We start from the raw sequence: 21,104 nt of genomic DNA on the forward strand, positions 1-21,104 counted from the left end.
AGTACTGTAATTTATCCTGCATGAAAATTAGTTATATATTTAGAAACCTTAATCTTATAAAACAGATTTAAGAAGAAGAATAAAACTAAGAATGAATGGAAAGATAAATAAAAGGAAGATAGGATGAAAAGGTGCTTCAGACCTTATAGTTCGAACTAGGTGGTGAATTCTTGTAAAGGAACACAGGTACACCAAGAAAAACGGGTTATTTTTGTTGTGATAACATTTAGGGAACCTGTCGTGCAGGGTGTTAAGATAACTTAGGTTTCTGTTTCTCTGAAGAGTTTACAATTAAATGTGCTAGTTGTTTGTATCGTTTCAACTTTCCAAATATTTTTTTGCTTCATTGCTTTTGTAGTTTTGGGAATACATTTTATGTTGAATCTCAATTATGTTTCATTGCATTTGTGTTCAGTGATTAAGCTAACATTATAGTCTGTGAATGACATCCTCTTTAACTGTGAGGAGAACTTAAACTTTAGCTGCAAGATGCTTCATATCCAGCTCTGTTCTGTAGGAGTGTATCTCAAAAGATAAGTGAAGGAATTCTTTTGTTTCACAGAGCACAGGAAAGGCCTTGGCTGAATACGATGTCTGACTTTGTGTTACAGCTTCAAGAAATACATGGTCTAGCTGTGGAGAATCTAGGGAAGAATAGTGACATTGGTCTGAAGTCTAGAATGTCAGAGCTTTGCGGGAAGTCTGAAAATAAGCTGAGGTTGTTTAAGAAAGAAATGGAAATTGTCAAATCTGATGCAGTGAAGCATGCAAATAACTTGTTCTCCAGGCTTGTGGCAATTACTGCCAAAAGTAGTGAGTTTAAATGATAGCAGAGGAAATGATTTCATGTTACTATTAGATGTTTTTCATTATAGCTAGATATAGTGAAACATGAAAATAGACTTTTTTAATTTATTCATAAAATGTTCATTAATAGGTTCTGTCACTTGCACAGGCAAACTTATATCAAGAGCAGTGGGGGAAAGTTGATCCAGGTGTAGAAAAAACAATGGCCTTGATAACCTTTTGCCTTTTTGTCCTTAGGCTTTTTGAGTTGTTTGTTGCAAGGTAGATCGAACATTAGAACATAACCTTGAAATACTTTAGTTTGGTGGGGATATTAAAGAGATTCCTGCTCATGGTATTTTTCCCAAAAGGCAGTAGTATTAACATCTCTGTCCTGTGGTAGCTTGCTTGATTACACAAAACTTATTTAATAGACTAGTATCTTCTCCTAGGAAATTTTTGATATCTTAGGAGGCTTGTTTCTTGTCTCTGTGGATATCCACAAACTGGTTGGGTGCAATGCATTTGGTACTGAAGTTTTTGTTAATTTATGTTGTTACTTAAGCCACTAATGCTATTCCCATTTGGTTTTTGTTGTAGTTGTTAAAGACCTGTCTTATTTTTAAAGCTGTTCTAATAATATCCTCAATGCTTGTTTAGCCGGGAAAGGCAGTTCTTTTGTTGCACAGGTTAAAAATACTGTAGAACTAATGAGATTTATTTTTTCTGTGGAGATACCTTTTGATGGTAGCTATTTTCTAAAACAAACTGAGAAAAAAAAAACAAGATTTCCTTAAAGCGCCAATACTCTATTTTTGTTTGTTATTTTGTAACAAATCTGTAGCTCTGTTTTATTAATTGTTATGTCTAGAAAATTTGACTGCATGAAATATTTTGGAGGGAATTTCAATTAGTAGGAAATACAGTTTTATTTGTACTTTCAAGGGAAGGAAAAGAAGGTTTCTAAAGATTGTGAAAATGCTACTTCTCCTTCAGTCCAGCCTTATACAGAAGCTGCTTCAGGTCTGAGTGTTTTGAAGACACTTTCTGGCCAACTGCAAGTTTTATCTTCCACTCCCTTTTGAAGGGTGGTATAATGTACTATGTAGTATAAGTGCTCTGTCATCAACCAAGGGTTGATGTTGCTCCTTATCATTGCAGTGTCACTGAAGTCAATCAGATGGTCCTCTAGCACTTGGAGAGGAAGGTTTTGCTGTTTACTCTGCCTGCGTTGGGCCATTCAGCCAGGGTACCAACTTAGTACCACGTTGAGACTCATGACAGTAGTGCATTGGCCTTTATTTTTTTTTATATTTGAATGAGAAGTCTTGTTCAGCTGAGGCTTCCTTAGCTGGAATTGTCAGGTTTGGATCCTGACACATTAGATCTTTATGGTCTTGAGCTTCCCATGCTAGGTTGCAACTTCACTTGATCTCTCTGGACTGCTTCTAAGCGTATCTTTCAGAGAAATATGATTACATGCCATAGTTTTGCCAGCATGCCAGCAATGTGAAGGTCCTCTGTGAGCTGCTTTTATAGTAAGTATGTTTTCCAACACTTCTGACCACGTGAGAGTTCTAGGTACAGTATTTAGGTTTTTGAGGTCTGACACGGTTTTCATAATTTTCAAGTGTTCACACATCTGTGTGAACACAGCTGCTTTCTCACAGCTAGTGCAAGGTACAGAAGTCAGTATGCAGTATATGTGTTTCTTTGCTTTTTTTTTTTTGTTTTCCCAGTTGCTCTTGAGCTTTTTGGGCGTACAATGGAATCTTCCTAAAATGATGAAATACATATTTATGCAACTGATTTCCTCTTCTGTGGCCAGTGCTAAAGTTAAACAAGGCTGCTTGGTGCAGAAATGCATGCCTTTTTTTCCTGTTGAAACCCCTTGCTGCAAGTGTTTGGCTTGTTACTCCACCTTTTTAGCATTTGTGTGATGTGAAGGAGTGGCAGCAGTGCCTTTATTTTGTTTATGATGACAGTTTATGTATGTGAATCCTAGCAAAAAGGGTGAAACAGGTAAAGGTCTAATTTTTAATCATTCCAGTTGCCCAAACATGATGTCAATTCAGGCAAGAGTTTTCAGGGAACAGTGCTGCCAGCTGTCATCCCCCCACGACGACACTCCCTGGCTAGCATGACCATTAGAGATCAGAAAACAGAACCTGTGCTCCTTTCAAAATGGAGCTTATTGTGCAGTGCTTGGTACCAAACATTCTCCACGCTATTGAGTTCAAGAGATCATAGGAGTGTGTTTTGGCATTGAAGAAAGCTTTCGTTTTACTAAGGCTCTGATCAAGTGAAATATTGCTGTGGGTTCTCCCAGTATATCTGCACAAAATTTAGTATGAAGAGGCAATTCAAATTCTGTGTGAAGGGTACCAACTCTCTTTAAAATCTTTGTTTGAAATCTTCTAGGAGGCAAGCAATTAAGTTTGTTAGTGAGCAAAATGTACTTACGGTTTAAAAATGTGGTGTCTGAGTGCCTAGGTTTTTGGTGGTTTTTTTTTTAACTGCAGGAAGGGGGATACCAGCTCTAGTATCTTCATCTGTTACATAGTTACATAAAAGCCCCTTAAACAGTATTGTTATTAATAAAGCTGTTGATTAATGCACTGATAAGCAGTAGATACTTTTCAGATGCAGTCACATTGTGTTCAGTTGACGTTTTCTGACACTTGGAGCACAGGCTTGGTAACTTTTAATTTGTTAGTTTTCTTTTTTTCTTTATCTCACATAAAGGTATTATTTTGAGGGGAAGTGTTCCTGAAGTCTGAGTGTCTAGCTTTTAATCTCTTTAGTACAAGTTATTCACTAACGGTGTTTGAAAAACAGTAAAATCAACATGAAATAAAGTACATCATTATGACTAAGAAGTTGGTAGTAGCCAGGTTTTTGGAGCTGCATGTTTGTATGTTGGTGCGTCAACCTTCGAACTGGTTTTGTAAATTTGTTCATTAAATCTTAATAGGTCGAACATTCTTCTAATTAGTTGTAAGTAATGGAGATTTAAATGTGAGTCTTCAGCATCATCTGAGGTAGCTTTCAGAGAGGATTTCTTTAAGCATTCTCATTATTTTTCTAGAAGGCAGTTTGTAAGTGCTAATGAAGTGTCTTGTGACACTTTTAAGTTATGCACAGTGCTGAAAATTGATGTAAATTTTTCCAGTCTCCGAGCTCAGTACTTACAGGTTATAAGTCTTGCAGCAGGTTTTATGAACTAAATATTCAGTTTATCAGCTAAGGTTTGACTGAGACAAATGAAAATACCTTCTTCAGCCTTTTTTCTATTTTTTTTCTTTCAGTTTTCTAAATTAGATGGTTCTTTCACCATGCTGCTATGATAGCTGTTGTATCTTGGTTTGTCGTTTTAAATTCTACAATGAGTAGCAGGAGCCAATTCTGCCGTTTAAAGTGTTTCATTTCTTGTGTGGGTTTGAGGGTTACTAAGGCAGCGTGGTCTGCTGAGTAGAGCACAGTATAGGAGAATGTGATGTCTGTGGCAGTTTCTATTTGTGATTGTGGTCTGTGATTGGGAGCAAATTACTTTTATTTTCAAAATAAAAAATGAAATCAAGTGCAAGTACACTTCCTCTGTTTCAGGACTTGAGACCTGTTTGTGATAAAGATGGGATACCTTGGTTACTTTATTGGATCACAGATATTTCTAAACAAACTGCATATATTTATACTTGACTAACAGTTCCAGCTGTCTTATATTTTCTAACCAGTTGGTGGGAAACACATGCACAATGTAGTAACAGTTTAGTGGTGGAATATTGCAAAGCGTGTAACAAGTTATTTTATGGATTGATAACATGAACTTTTAAATAGGTGCTGATTATCTTTTTCTAGGTAGTCTTAATTAATTGTGTGCTCTGGCAAGGAGAGAGCAGAGTAAGTCCTATAGTTCAGCTGAGACTGAGTGTATTTGTTTTGTCATTTTAATTAATGTGACCCAAGCTGTGTAAGAGCTCTGCATGACTAGCATTTGCTCCTTCTAGGCAATTATTGTAATTAGCTGCTTGGCTGCTTTCTTTCCATCACAAATATGATTTGTCTTCAGCTTAAGGTGTGCAGAGAAATAGTCTGGTATATGCATGATAGTCATCTGTTAAATTCCACTGCTGTCTGGATTTAACGTTTGTTGAGAGTTTGCGGTAGTTACCTCTCTAAAGGAAAATTGCATTCTTAAATGAGTTAGGAAGTCTAGATAGGTTTTTTCCTCCTTTTATTTATTTTAAAATAAGTTATTCATTTATTATTTAATTATTTATTTTCCTCCTTTTATTTATTTTATTTATTTTTCTTTTAAACCTGTGACAGTCTAGGGAGAAGTTCTGAAATTTGTAAATGTAAATAGAATGAATTGTACCAGAACTTGCTCTGTGCATGATCCTCATGACTACTGAATTAATGCCAGAGTGAATAAAAGGGACTAGTAGTAGTGGAACGCAAAAGCCTCAAGGAACATGGAATGGAAGATTTAGTTAGATCAAAGCAAACCATGCAAGTGGTGGTTAGTGATTTAAATGAAGGGTACAGATATTTCTTATTTTTCACACTCTGCTGTTCTATTGTGGTAGAAAATGTTTGCTAACTTTCCTTTTTATAGTGCTTGAAGGCAAATTTTACTTAGCAGCAAGCAGCAAAGATGGCAGGTGATGGAAAAAGTGTGGGAATGAAAGAGAATTGAAACTCAAATGGCTACTGCTTTATAGTAGCCTGAATTCATCTGACTATGCGTTACAGAGAGGGAACATAACTTTTTGCACCAGCTCAGGTAGTGCTGTGTCCTTTGCCAAGCTGTTCCAGCATACTAGACGGGTGGAGAACTAGCTTTGACAAAAAGAACGATTTTCTGCTTGTTTAGCATATCTCAAAGGTTTAAGTTCTGAAGAAAGAGTAAGGAAGGGAGCAGGGGTAGTCAAGGACAATACAATAGTTACACCCACCTTCTAGGTTGGTGTAAGCTGCAAAGCAACCACTGCTTAAGGTTCTTGATGACTTTGTTCTGATAGAAAAACTACTTGGTTATGTTACAAAGGATGTCTTTTTTGAACTTTATCCTTTAAAATTTGTCATTGTATTTAAAAAATATTTTTAAACACTTATAAGAAATAAAGAACATTTGAAGTCTCCTCTTTGTTAAAGAGGAAACAACTGAAGAGGCAAGGCTTGACTAACTGAAAGGCTGTTTATTCTGCTTTAAGAGTAGAGCTAAATGATGAGCAGTTTAATCTGTTTGTAATTAAACAAAGGAAAAGACATAGATTAGCCTCAGTTGCGATTGATGGTTTGCAAATAAATGAGATGTAAGAATATTAAGTAAAAACCCTAAGTGTTAGTAATACCAGTATCTTCTGTGGTGAAAGTCCCCTGGTAAAGACAGCAGGTTTTTATTGCATGTGCTTGTCTTACAATTGCAGTTAGTCTTCCACTGAATTTTTTTCAATAAAGTCTCTGCTGCTAAATCCTCAAAGATGATAATCTGAGTATTAACTTGTTCAGATGTGCCTAGTTTTTGGGAGCAGAGAGGGAGTTGTTGGGTGTTTGGTTTTGGTGGTGTGTTTTTGCTTAATGGGACCAGTATCACTGCATCCACAGTTGAAAACCTGCATTGGTGGTTACAGGGCATTAAGAATTGGCCTCTCCTTCCTAAAAAATATAACCTGTTAAATGGAAAATAGTTCTCATCTTGAAGCCTTTTTAATATTTTACTAACTGCTGTGCTTACAGCAGATGCCTGCTGCTGATCACGTTACTGTATTAGCAGACCTAGTTATAATCCTAGTCATTGGACAGGATGGTACAAAAAGTATTGTACCACTTCTTGGGGATTTTCCTTCTTGAATATACTGTTACACATCTTCACCGAGACCATTCTTAATCACTCTAGAAAGATACGTTCATGAGATACTAGATCATTTTTCTCTTAGCTGCAGTAACTTTTGTAGATATTGTTATCTGTAACTTACTACTCTGCGATTCTAAATTTTAAAAGACTTATTCTGAACTATCTAGCTGGCCAACATTGAAAATACACTGTCGAAGTCTTTATCTTGGACATTTTAAAGGAGCTGTGGTAAAAAAGATTCACCAACATTAATAAAAAGTTAGGGAAGATAAACTAGGAAAGGCAGTGACATTTGTGTCACTTGTGCAAACTCTTATGTGAAACCCTTTGCAGGCTGGTTTTCATTTCAGTAAAGTTTTTCAGCTGTTAGTAGTTTTTATACTTGTTTAATAAAAAGTTTAACTACACTGTTGAAAATGTGGTAAGCATGAAGAGTAGGAGCAGTGCAGAAATGAACACAGTTGATGTGCAAATTGAGAGAAGCTCCCGTTGAGAGATGAAGAGCTAGAGCTTGAAGTGTAGGAAGAACGAAGAGACAGTCCTTCTCACTGTATGTGCGTGTTCCAGCAGTTGTCTACAGAAAATGGAAAGCAAACTCTGTAAGAGCCAAGAGGTTGATGAGGTGGAAAAGTATCCAAGAAATTATATCAAAAATGTGAGGAAGAAGTAACAGTGATTTTTCAGCAAAGAAACTAGAAAATGCAGACTCTGCACATTGACATGTAAATGCTCAAGTGTGGTGCTGAGTTATTGCCCCATTCATATGTCCTTTTCCCTCTCTTTCATTCTAATACTTCACTTTAAGTTAGTTAAGACATCAGTCCAGCTAAGAATGATCTCGTACATGACAGCTTTCTAGAGCATTTGCTAACAAAGTGGATCCTAATTCAGTGGACCAAACAATAGAATTGATTGTCTTAGAAGCAAGCCTGAAGGGACTGATTAAAATAGTATTGGGTGGGTATTGGTGATTTTGGCCTCCTTATAAAACAGTTTCCAAATCAAATACTTGCTTTTTTCTTTCTTTTTTTTTTATTTTTTTATTATTATTATTACTTTGTTGGTTCTATGAAAGTATTCTCCATCATCACAAGTGTTGTAGTCAAGTGCAAGACATACTGTGCCTGGACAAATCATGGCTTCTTTAATTTACAGAATAGATTTGAACTCTGAGGTGTCTTCTGCCAAAGGTGAATCACACAGGTGATTCTGCCAGGTGCAAAATGTATAAAAAAGATACTTTGCTTTGTGCTGTGTCAGGTACTGCATATTTTGACAAGCAGCAAAGGATGAAAAAATGACTTTGTGGCTTATAGCCTCACATTTGTGGAGCCATAGTCTTCCCTGAATAGAATGGATTTAGGCTTCTACTTCGGCTGACGTGCCTCTGGTTTGAAATAGGTTCTATTACTATTTATTACTTTGCAAGGGAGTGCTTATTTGCAAAATTAATGCACAATTATCAACAATAGGCAGATACAAGTTGATATATTCCAGTACATCTGGAATATTTCCAGTCTTCTGGCTGCCTGTGTTCATCATGTTAGCTTGCGTCAGCTTCCTTGTGTCAGCAGCACTAAAAGGAGAATCAGATTTAATCTTCTGTGATAGAGAATAACCTTAGCCTAATGCTACCAGATAGGACAGAAAAATTTGAGGCTTTTTTGGAAAAAATGATGAGATTATCCAAGCTGTAAAGGATTCATTACTTTTTCGTGGAACTAGACTGAAACAGTGTATCTCAAATAATCATGCTTCTTCCTGTGGGAAGGGACGGGACTTAGATGTAGACTGTACTAGGTGCACTGCAGATTTAATTCGTATTGAGATTTCTAGCAGCTGTCTCTTAGGCTGGCATCGATTTTTGTATTTCTGCAAGCTACTTGGCGGTTGTGGTTTTATGGGTTCCTACAGGTGCAGAGTGTAAGTCTAGTGTAGTGCTCATAAGAGTAACAAAAAATAGGTCTGTTCTTTCTTGATGACCAGTAGGCTTCTTCAGTTTTCTTTTATATCTAGAGAAACTGTGAATCCAGTGTGGATAAAGGGATTACAGTGAGATCTGAAGGGCAGAATGGTGTTGGTGTGTACACTTTTAACTCGGAAAAACTTGGGTTTATTCTGTTGTCTAGGAACAAGCGCTTTGATGTACAATGGATTGCTGAAAGGATTCTATATTTCATGGTTTTGCTGTCTCTGTTGTTGGGTGGTTCTTTGCTGCTGCCCAGGAATGTGCGTGCTTATGGGGAGTGAGACACGAAAATTCAAAGCAATTTTTGTACATTTAGGATTTATTCAGACAGTTCAAAGAAACCCCTGTACGTTGTTCAGTGCTGCTGAACTGAAGAGATTTAATTCTTAATAACCTAGTGCTTCAGGTTTTTTCCACAGAAATGATGGGGATATAGTTTGGCTGAAAGTCTGTAGGGCTGGGGTGGTGCACATGGTGCAAACTTAGCCAAGTTACCTGAACAAGTAGGTCTGCAAGGGGAAAAGATGGGTAGAAGGTGCTGGCTCTGCTGGCTGTGTAAGTGTAACAGGCATGGTGTATGTTTTGTGTGTTGTAAGCTGTGGGTACTGTGATGTGCAGAAGCGGGCATTTTTGAGTCACATGAGGTTGCTTGCATAGAGTACCAGTTCCAAATGCTAGTTAGAAAAAGGCTTGAGTTCCTTCAGTTGAACTCAAGTAGTCAGAAACTGTGCATAGTAGAATGCAGTGTATTTGCAAGGGGTTTAATTCTCAAGGAGCTGGCTAGTTAAGGGCTGCTCTGGACCACAAAAACCCCTGTGTATAAGCATATTCCCTGGTATGCCAAGACAGAAGGTAATTTTTCTATAAGAAAAAATAAGTAGAAGTTGCTACTTAAGGGGAAATTGTGAAGTTTGGAAATTTGCCATGGCATATGTGTTCTTGTGCATAGTTGATTACCAATAGAATATGCTAGTCAATACTGGATTTGTGAAACTTTTTTCATCTTGTCCGAAGACTTGATGAACATGGGACACAAAATAGGTTTTACATTTCTCTGAGCAGCAAGTAATGATTTGCTGCTGTGGTTGACTTTGATAAATTTCCCTCTGCCTTCAGCATACTTTTAATTGTGTGAATAGCCTTTCGAAGATGGTAGAAATCCCCATTAAGTTTGCTTGTGAGATTCACTTGCTGGAAGGCTCTTGGCTTAGTGCACAGATGTACAGTAGGTAATTCAGGGCACCATTTTCAGCTCCTCTGAGCAATGTTGTCTTCCATTCAACTTCAGTTTCAGCTTCTTCAGGTGAAGGCATTTTTACCATAGCCTGGCAGCAAGTTTTTTTTTTTCCTAAGTTTATTTTCTTCATTAGTCACTCAGGTTTTGCTCTTGTACAATAATAACGTAACAGGAAGATTTCTGCCCTTGTTAGAGGCTGTTTGATTCTCTTGCCAACACCTCCTAAGTAATATGCTTCTGTTGTGCATATTGCTGTTGCTCAGTTATATTTGTTATCCTGTATCTTTACTGTAAGAGGAGCAGCAAAGTTGTGGTTATAGATACAGGAAAGAAAATAACATATAAGCAAGGAAATTATTTGTTACCAATATTCAGGAAAAATATTTGGAAACTCATCTGACAGGTATTCATTCTACTCAGTCCTTATGAGGTGTCACCTGGAGTGCTATGTCCAGTTCTGGGCTCCCCGGTACAAGAGAGATACAGAGCTACTGGAGGCAGTCCAGTGAAGGGCCGCACAGATGGTAAGGGTTGGTGAAAGGAAGGGTGGAGCCAGGCTTTTTTTCAGCGGTGCCCAGTGACAGCCCCAGAGGCAATGAGCACAGGATGAAGCACAGTTATGTTCCTTCCCTCTGTACATCAGGAAACACTTTTACTTGAGGGTGACTGAGTGCTGGCATGGGTTGCCCAGAAAAGCTGTGGAGGATCCATCCTTGGAGATAGTCAGAAGACTTCTGGACATGGTCCTGGGCAACCTGCTTGTGGGTGGGGTTGAACCAGATGACCTCCAGAGGTCCCTTCTAGCCTCAACCTTTCTCTGATTATGGGTTACTTTGTCAGTGTAACGTCTTCCCTCCCCACCTTACCTATTGCCAGGCATTTATGTAAATTGCTGATACTGGTTGTGGTCCACTATATGTTCAGGAAGACTTCTGGTGGGTAAAATTGCCAGAATGATCAATTAATAGAAGTTGCATTGAGCACCAATGAAACCTCTTTCTGAAGGTAATCCTGAGATGATTTCTTATTTTGCTGGGAATTTTCTGTATATACACCCACATTAACAGCATGTTACCAGTTACACAGTAACTAAACATCCTAAACTTTTACATTGAACAGGTTAATGGAAATAGTGTTGATTCAAGCTTGTTCTTTTCACCAAGCATACAACTAGCCCTTGCCATCTTGAGAAGAACTAGCAAAATACAGGAGTCCTTTTCTTTGCTCCTGGTTGGCAGTCCAGACTTCAATGACATAAATTGATTGCCAGTTGAGAAGCAGGCTGACCTCTGTAGTTGCCTCAAGGGAATTTACATACAGAGTACTGAAGAGCACACTCCTTATTTGATGTCCCTCCACTCTCCTGACTCTTTGTAGTTTGGGTTGCTTGTTCCTGAGCAAACTATTTATGCTTGACTATAGCTTCTTGATGAAATATTAGTTCTGATATCTGTTCTAAAACTTGGGCTAGAAGTAAATCAGTTATTCATAGAATCATAGAATGGTTTTTTGTATGCACTAGAGGTAAATGTATTTTTCATACTGTGTCCAAGGTCTGTAAGAAAACCTGAAGGTTACACAGAGTATAAAAGGTGCTGTTTAAGATCAAGACATTGTATTCTCATGCAAATAGAACACTAGGTCTAGGTTTTGTGAATGTTGTTTACACAAATTACTTAAGGTTTGATAGAATAACTCCTTCACCAAGCTTTGTAGTACTGTAGAAATTGGGTTGCAAAGTCTGGCAAAGAAAATACATAATATGATTTAGATAAACATGAAAATAAACCGTTCTTAAGTTGTTTATTCGATGGTTCCTGAATTTTAAAACCAAATGTTATTTTCCTCTGTTTCTCATATCACTGACAGTGGGTGAATAGGGTAGCTTTGTGCACTCTTTTAGTGAGAATTAAAATACTTTTGTTATGGACTTCTGCTATTAATTGTCAAGAAAATGGGATTTTGTTTTTTTTGTTTAAGGGTAAATTCTGTAGGCTTTTTTGATTTTAAAAATACTTCTTTTCTCTTAGGTGTGGAATATCAAACAGATGATTAAATTAACACAAGAACATATAGAGGCACTGCTAGACAAATTTGGAGGAGAGCATAACCCACCATCGATATATTTAGAGGTAAGTTTACACTGGAATGAATGTGGTTAGATTAATGGTGTGTTATCTTAATGTTATATGAAGCATCTTATGTTAAAATGGAGACTACCTGTAGTTAAAGAGAATATTCTCTTTGTGTGTTAGAAACTTAACTCTTTCCCTGGAGATAAGGAGGAACTGTATGGGATTCCTGATACACATCAGTAAGGGAAGATCAGTGGCATAATCTGATAGTTACGTTGGTGCAGTTGAAATGTCAAGTATCCTTTTTAGGTGCTGGAGGGAGAAAGATTATATATAATAGAAATTGTCTCTTTGAAAAGTAATCATGTGAAATAAAAAAATAAAGAAATAAATAAAGTTGTAGGGTGGAGTAATATCTTTGAGCTGAGTTTAATTTGTAAACTAACTACAAATTAAAACTGTATTTTCATCATTCCAGATTCATGAAGTTTCATTGACATAAGATCATTAAGTGCTTAAAAAAGGACTGCACACATAAGTTTGATCTTTTGGGAACTGAATGGTATCACTTGCTCCAAACCCTGCCCTTTGCTTGGTTTTCTCAAGTACTGAAATAACTGGAGGTCAACCAGATTTCTTTTGTAGTCTTTTCAATTGTGATTGCTGCCTAAAGGCACTGGGTAATTAAGAATAAAGATCTCATTATTTGAGGTACTTCTGGCTTTTATCTTAATATGTTAGAGCAGGGCACTAGCTTAATTGTGCAAATGTTGACATAATGTCCTTAACAGTTAAGGTCAAATGAGGCCCACTAGTTGCTTTACTTATTGCTAATGTGAAACGGGAATACTGAATGAGTAATAATCACTATTTAAAACACTTAATGATATATTAACACACCTCTGTTTTTACATAAACCGGTTTGTTCCATAGGTGTTCCTAATATTGCCACATATATGTTGGTTTCATTAGATTGTATGTCAAACTTCAATAATGACAAGTTTAATCTGTACTAAGTCTGGATTTTGGGTAGTGAAGTCATTAGTTCATTACAGCCACTTGTCGCTTGTGTCTAAACTAAAACTGAGAGCCCCATACTGGAAGCTTTTTGATTATTCTGTAGTTCATTGATAGGGAAGTGGGCATTTACAGTCATAAATGCATGCCAGAAAGTGATTACAATCATGTAAAGAGTGTATTAAGTCTGAAATAGTCAGTGACTACAAATTATAAAGCTTAAAGTAGATTTGCAAGTTCAATGATTCTTACGCTACTCAGATGAAACTGCCTCATCAGCATGGTAGGGAACCCCTGCAAGGTGGAGCAGGGTGTTCCTCTGCTGTATGAGTTCTGGTGGATCCTGCAGGTCTTGTGAGAAGTAGTGCTGGTGCTGACTAGGGAGCAGTAACTCATTGGGAAGAAGATGGAAGTGACTTGGATTCTGCTTTTTCAGTTGAATTATCCCTTGAGACAATGAAGTCCTGTGGAAAGAGCCCACCATCATTGAAATGAAAAGCCAATGAATTAGTTTGCTATCCTGTCTGTAGCTTGAACTTGGTCATGATGAAGTCTGGTGAGCCCCAAAGATGTGGTTAAGCATAGGGAAAGGGAGGAAGGAGCAAGAGCTTGCAGCTGTGTGCCAAGAACCTAGGAAAGGATGTGAGAGAAGAGAGGAAATTTCTATTTAGTCAGTAGCTTAGATTAGATTATTCTCAAATGGACTGACTGAAGAGAATAGGTACAAATGCTGCAAACCTGACATTGTTTAATGTGTGGATTTTGTGTGGTAGAACTCAGTTGTGAAGGAAAAAAAAGAACTATATTACAGAGTAAATGAGACAGTAAGAAGTAAGATTACTGTTTACCCATGACTTCATTTCAACCCAGTGAAGTTATCTAGTGTGTCTTGTGCCTTTTCACACTATTTTTTTTGCTGCATTTGGCTTGGTCGAGAAGAGGGCTGCTCTCTATTGTCAGAATTTACTTTGCAGCGATTTACCTGAATCTCATCTGTCACTGCTAGAGCTAGTGTTTTGATTTTCTGTATTCCTTCTACCTGTCAGTAAAAAGTCGCAGAGCAACCCTGGTAGCTACATGGAAGGACAAAGCTATATCTAAAAAAGTATGAAAATAGTGTGATATGAAGTGTGGAAGAACACATTTGCTTCTAGGAAATGCAGGACTAAGAAAACATAGGAGTTTTGATATGAATAGAAATAACAGGAGAGCATGTAGATTACATGTGAGTAGCTTAAGTGGTTCAATAGATGACTTGTCTGACATCTGTTAGAAATAGCTAACTCTGTATGTACAGAGCCACTGTGCAATGTTGGGCCTGTTGCTCAAGTTTCATGCCTAGGCATCATCAGTGATTTCTCTGCATGACCTCTTTTTCTCCCCAGGCTTTCACATCTAGGCTATGGTCTGTGTACTGTCTCCAAAGTGCTTGAACAGGAAAGTAATGTAACTGATGCTCTGTCCATTCTCTTCTGACTTTTCTGGTTTTACTGTTTTGCTGAAGTCTCGATTCTGGCTGTAAGTGTAATGTTGCTCTGCATTTACCCAGAATCTGTATGAGTAACCTTGATAGTCTGCTGCTTGGAGTGCATCATCTTTCCCTTTGTTTCCTTTGAATCATAGAATAGTTTGGGTTGGAAGGGGCTTTTTAAAGGTCCCTTCTGCAGTGAGCATCTTCAACTAGGATGAGTTGCTCAAAGCACTGTACAGCCTGGCCTTGAAAGTTTCTGGGGATGGGGCATCTGCCATCTCTCTGGGCAACCTGTTCTCATGTTGCACCACCCTTACAATAAAACATTTCTTCCTTATATCTAGTCTGAATCTACCCTCCTTCAGTTTAAAACCATTATCTCTTGTCCTGTTGCAACAGCCCTGCTAAAAAGTGTCCATCATATTTCTCAAATACCTCCTCTAGGGTACTGGAAGGCTGCTATAAGATCTTCCCAGAGCCCTCTTCTCCAGGCTGAACAAGCCCAGCTTTCTCAGCCCTTCCTTGTAGAAAAGGTGCTTCCATCCCTCTGATCATTTTTGTGACCTTCCTCTGAATCCACTCAAAGAGTCCGTATCTTTCTTGTGCTGAGAACTCTATAGAGCTGGATGCAGTACTCCAGGTGGGGTTTTCGGAGAGCAGAAGAGAGGGGGGAAATCACCTTCTTTGACCTGCTGGTCATTTCTTTTGATCCACCCAAGGATACGGTTGGCCTCCTGGGCTGCACCTTGCTGGCTCAAGTCTAGCTTTTCATCTGCCAGTACCCCAAGTGCTTTTCCCCAAGGCTGCTCTCAATCCCTGCATCCCCCAGGCTTGTTTTGATGCCGGTTTTAAAGTCATTCCACTGCACTGATCTCTTTGTATCTTCCTTAAAATGTGAGGGACACGTAAGGACTTCTGTAGATTGTGCCTGTTGATCACCTCTTGGGTGCTGTCAGCAAGCATGTTGGCTGCTTGTCTTAGCAAAAGTAAAAATTAGCCAAAACTAATTCCTAAGTTAAGTACTTGAATATGAACACTTCTGCTTTCACCCACATTGCCTTACACTGTTGTAAACATCTAGTTTTATTGTAATGCTTTCTGGCTTTTTGTTACACTCTGAAAATCTTGACAGCTATCCATCTATCTTTCAGTACAATAGAATTTGTTCAGTTCTTTTGTACTCTGCATAGCTTTTATAGCTTTCATTTCTTATGCATCTTTTCTGCCGCTCATGTTCACAGCACTTGGAGTGTCCAGTATGCTGTCTCCTGGTCTGTGTTGGGGCTGCCTGTGTCGACCATCCAGTACAGATGTAATTGAATCTGGCAGCAAAATTGACTTTCACTTAAAAGTGGAAACGAAGGGGTGGGGAGCATGGGAAAGCTGAATAATTGAACAGGAAAATTAATTGTGAAAATTGAATATTAGAAGGATATAGTAAAATTATTTGTGCATTGAATATAAAACATACAACTCATTTAAAAATAAAAAGGAACTTATGCCTTAGTTACCATTGCTTAAGAAAATAGAAGCTTTTGTTTCTGTGCTCATATGAGAGTGCAAAGACAAAAATTGGGGTATTTTGCAGATTTTTTTTTTTCTTTTAGTTCTGGTGAGAGTGTCAATGTGTTTTACATCAAAAGAGCTTTAAAACTAACAGCTGTTGTTGCATCCATCATTTCAGGCTTCATCAGTTGACTGTGAAAGAGGAATGTATCTCTTGATTGATGTGTGCTATGTTGAGTTAAGCATATATTTAGTTATTCCTGCAGGAGGGGGTACTGGGATTCAGGGGTATATCCATCTTCATCCATCGGTCCTCAGCGATGGCCTTATAAAGGTGACTATAGAGCATGGGGAGCAGGGCCTGAAAGCCTGAGTGTGTTAGGAGTGGAAACCAAAGCTGCAGAGAGATTTCTGAGTGTTCTGTGTATAAGGTATAGGGGTCGGAAACAGAATGAGCAGAAGAAAGAAAAGAACATTTGTCATTAATGACACAGTTTTCTTCTAACTGTTATAATTAGTAATAGCTATGAGAATCTTATCAATGTTCTCTAATTTGATTACAAGAAGAAGTTTTCTGTTTGTTCCAGATGGAAGAAATAATGAATGTAGTAAGCAATGGCTGTATTAAAATCTAAAAATGGCTTGTAGCAAAAATTCTTTGGGCAGTCCTAGTTCTTAACTTCTTCCATCCCCTGCATGCAAGCATGTATCTTGGATCTAACAGACCCCTGGAAATCACTGTCAAATGTTTGAAGTAACTGCTTGACTCAGTAGATGTAGAAATATCATTAATAGCATTTTTCTTTTCTTCTGGAAAAGAGGCTGCAGGAGCTCCTAAATATGTTTTACCACTCTTTTTGGAAGCACTCTGTATCACAGCAGCTGAAAACATCAATGGTTTTTGTCTTCCCACATAATTTCTTAGTGCGTTATATCTGTCCTTGAAGTGTTGTTTCCCAAAATACGCAGTTTATGATTCACTGTGGAAAAACCCTTTTTTTAAGGGTTTGTCTAAGCATTGTAAATATTGGAAATCATTACTGCAGAGAATTCTAATATTGTGATAGGGGGAAAACCTGGAGTTATGGTTAAAACACGCAGTTGCATATTATTCTAAAATGCATATAAAAAATACTTTTTTTTTTGGTCTCTCCGACCAAAGTACTGATGAAAAGGATAACTTGAGTTTAGGAGAGGAGAATAAAGATCTGTGCATTTCAACTTAGCGTTGGCAAAAAATGCTGTTTATGGATTGTACAGATGCAGACTGGCCAAAAGGAGTTGGCTCAAACTTGGAATGGAGGGATCTTGCTTAAATGACTTAATCAGATTTGTTAGGCTTTGTAGAGACTTTGTTCAGGGAGGCCTTGTCTATTTAAACTTCCAAAACGTGTTGTCCTTCTTGCCTCATAGTCATGTGTACAGTATTACCCACTAACATCTCATCTGTGAGAACTTATTTGAACAGTATTAGCCCATTTGCGTGTAAATAGTTCTTAATGTGGTGTAAGGTTGCATCCTGACTTGTAAGTTACTTCATTTAACAGTAAGAAATAAGCTGCCTAGGTTTTTTTATTTCATTTTTTTAATTCAAACTCCACAGAAACCTAAGCAGTATACAAATGCATATGTAGAATGATAGTGGTTTCAAAGTATGTTTTAAAACAACTCGGCTTTCTGGTGCTGTCTTGAAGGGATCATCCTCTTTCCTACTCCTGGAACCAATTTAAAATGATACTCGTGGCGGTAGAGGTGTGTTTGTCCTCAACTACTGTAATGATTTTTTTTTTTTTCTCATAACTTTTTTGTTTCCTGGATTATTAAATGTATCTTATTCAGAGGCCTTGCTGTTGCCATGTTTGAGAGTTTGGCTGTTGAATTTCAGGAGGGTATTTAATTCTTTATTCCTGTATATCTGAAGAATCCATGCAGGAGGTTAAATTAATTAATTAAAGAAGATTACCTCTTTGCTGGTCTAAAATATGCCTATTGCAACAGCAGGCAGATACAGTCTGAAATGGATCTTAGTGCTGAATCTCAGGTTGTTTCAGACTGTTTATGGGATTCCAGGAAAATACCAAGTCTGGGTGCAGGCACTGGGAAGTGTGGCAGTCCTCTGGGGAAATTCAGATTAATTTATACCAGGCTCCTAACAGATGCTGATCAAGTGTGTTGGACCAAAACTGAAGTGTCTAAAGTTAGACTAAGAACAGATTTAGCAGTCTTACTAAATGAAGAAATCCTGACGTACGTTACTGTCTATCTTCAGCTCCCATTTAACTTAGTGGGATTTGCATTTGATCAACAGCCTAAAAGGTCAGACATCTTTTAAATAGAAACAGAATCTCAGTTTCAAAGAAGGCCAGGAAACTATAGTTTAGGCTTTTAAGAGCCTTGCAATGTGTGGGTAATATCTAAAATTAATAAAGGAAGCAAAAACGGTAAACCCACTTTATTTGAGTTTAGACTGAGTTTCCAACCAGATGTGGTAGAGGGACAGGGAGAAGGAGAAGCCATATTTTGCTACTTGGTTTTGTACCAGCTTAATTAAAAAAAAAACTCAAAATATTTGACTTGTTGCTTTTTGTTTCCATAGATGGTATTACTAGAATGTGTAGCCTGGTTATGGCTCAAGAAAGCAAATTTCAAATATAATATAAAGAATATGTGATATTTTTTTTAATTTTTTTTTAAAGTGCATATTTTGGAGAAAATCTCTTTAACATCTTGTTGACAGAGCTCTGGCACATCTGTAAACATCATGTAAATTCTCTTGACTTCTGAGGTCAGTTTTTATTTTGTCAATAGGTTGCAGCCTTTAAGGAGTAACTTTAACTCTGTATCTCCTGAGTGAGCAGCAGTTGCATTATGGCATGTATGTAAGGATGCCAACTTTTAATGCTTTAGATGGACTTGGCAGCCTACCAGGCCTTTATACATTTTGCTCATTTGAAGCCTCAGGAGTATTCTTCCATGTGTGAGACTATATTATATGATACGCATATATACTTATATGCAATATAATTAAAAATAACTTTTTGTTCTATTTTAGATGTACCAATTTTAATATTCAGCTTTTCATATATATGTTAAACTTTGAAATTCACACTAAATTGGTAGCTCTTTAGCGATCAGTAAAAATACTGTCTGAGGATAATGTGTTGTTAAAGACAGTTCTTTTCTGGCAACTAATAAACCCTGGAGGAGTTGAAGAACAGAAGCCTCATGACAAGAAGCAGCACAACAATCAAGAGGAATGCAGTATGTTGCACCTGGGACAAGGTGTTCATCAGTGCTGGAAAGTGGCACGAAGAGGGGCCTGTCTACTTGTGTGACTGACTGCACTGGTGTGCTGTTTAGCATGGAGAAGAGACAGGACAAAGTAGTGACAGGACAAGGGATAATGGGTTAAAACTTAAACAGGGGAAGTTTAGATTGGATATAAGGAGGAAATTCTTTCCTGTTAGGGTGGTGAGGCACTGGAATGGGTTGCCCAGGGAGGTTGTGAATGCTCCATCCCTGGCAGTGTTCAAGGCCAGGTTGGACGAAGCCTTGGGTGAAATGGTTTAGTGTGAAGTGTCCCTGCCCACGGCAGTGGGGTTGGAACTAGATGATCTTGAGGTCCTTTCCAACCCTAACTATTCTATGATTCTAAGAGAAGGCTAAGGAGGAACCTGCCAGGCTTTTGCAATCTAAAGAGAGGGCCAGGCTTTTTTCAGACATGCACAGCAAAAGGGGAAGAAGCAGTGGCACAGAGAGCATCAAGTGAATTTCATAAGAGAAAATTCTTCAATATGAGAGTGGGTTTTGAGCCCTGGAACAGGTTGTCCAGAATGTTCAGCTTCATCTTCATGGTGTGAATCCTGTATAAACTTAAAAATAAGCAGCTTTTTTTGGTTTTTTTTGAAAAACAAGCTTAGAAAATTTGCCTTACAGTTGACCCAGAGGACCTTGACTGACTTGAAGCTTTGTGTAGTTCTTGATGCCTGTCTGCTGATATGGCCATGGTGCTGCAGGGCTCTATTGTAGATAAGCCAACTCTGCAGCATAATCTTTATTTTAGCTAGGAATACTTGGCACTACAACTTGCTGTTGTAATACTCTTTCAGTTTAATTCTGTGGGACTGTTCTATGATTTGACTTGGTGCTGTTGGCTGTGTAGGGTCTGTGGGTGCTAGTCGTCAGCTGAAACCTGTGTCTCGCCAAAGTAGTTAATCTTTGAAAATGGGATTTTATTGTTTCTGCTGTTGCTCCTTCTGTGTATATATATATATATATATATATGTTTGGTTTTTTTTAAGAGAAAAATGTATTTAACACCTACTGATGCATTTCTGGTTCCATTATATTTTGTTGCAGGATCTTCTTGTAAGACCTTGAGTAACAGTATAATACTTGAGAGCTTTTGTCTCCATAAAAAATAGAGCTTTTCATGCCAAATTTAATGGTATAGAACCCAAAGCCAGCAGCATCTCCCAGCTTTCCATGCTCATTGTTTATTCTCTTAAGATAAATCACTTGACTTGGAGTTTGCATTAGTGACAGATTAAGCTGCCAGTGTAAACATTGTAGGATTGAGTATTTTGAAAGATGTGTGTAATTTCGTGAAGGAACTAAGCCCACAAGTATCCAGAAGCAATGTAATGTTGCATGTGTTCAAATAATATTTTGCAATGTTCATGAGAAAAGGAAGTAAGTATTTAGAAAAGCATTGGTGAAATGGTAACAGTTTATGATTCTTAATTTTTGTTTACTGAAAATAATTCTTGATGCATGGAGCTTTTTACTGGAATTTGCATGAGAAGTTGATCCTGAAAGTAGGAGAGAGATATTTATGTTACTGTACACCCAAAAAATGTCATTATTTATAATTGGGTAACCTTTCAATTTACTTCTGACCGTAGAATTGGGCTACAGTGAATATGGTTTGCTTTAAAGCCTCCAAATTTGGAGTCTGTTCATGAAATGCTAGACATCCTCAGTTTAAATAGAAACACTAAGAAGTTCTCGGTTTCCTGCAGCTAATCTCCATACATTAAAAATGGACCCTTAAAATTTAGAATTTGAAATTATGTTCATCACAATTGTTTGAAATGTTCTTTCTTAGTCCTCACTGTCAAATAATCATTCTCTTTGTTAACACTGTGGGGATGATGACACAGATTTTGAACATAGGTTCATCC

General features: G+C 37.7%; 1 protein-coding gene across 2 annotated transcripts in view; it reads left to right on the plus strand.

Moving 5' to 3' along the window:
* Nucleotides 1-21,104, plus strand: part of BRAF (B-Raf proto-oncogene, serine/threonine kinase) — an 84,707-nt gene that overhangs the window by 3,765 nt on the left and 59,838 nt on the right. For both annotated transcript variants that reach the window (XM_061444901.1, XM_061444900.1), the window contains exon 2: nt 11,883-11,984. In XM_061444901.1, coding sequence (XP_061300885.1) covers nt 11,883-11,984 — 102 coding nt within the window. The remainder of the gene's footprint in view (nt 1-11,882; nt 11,985-21,104) is intronic.

Source organism: Pezoporus flaviventris, unplaced genomic scaffold (genome assembly GCF_033815535.1).
Source record: "Pezoporus flaviventris isolate CSIRO_AGI_PZ_B2104156 unplaced genomic scaffold, CSIRO_AGI_Pfla_v1 ptg000002l, whole genome shotgun sequence".
In the NCBI taxonomy this organism is placed as follows: Eukaryota; Metazoa; Chordata; class Aves; order Psittaciformes; family Psittacidae; genus Pezoporus; species Pezoporus flaviventris.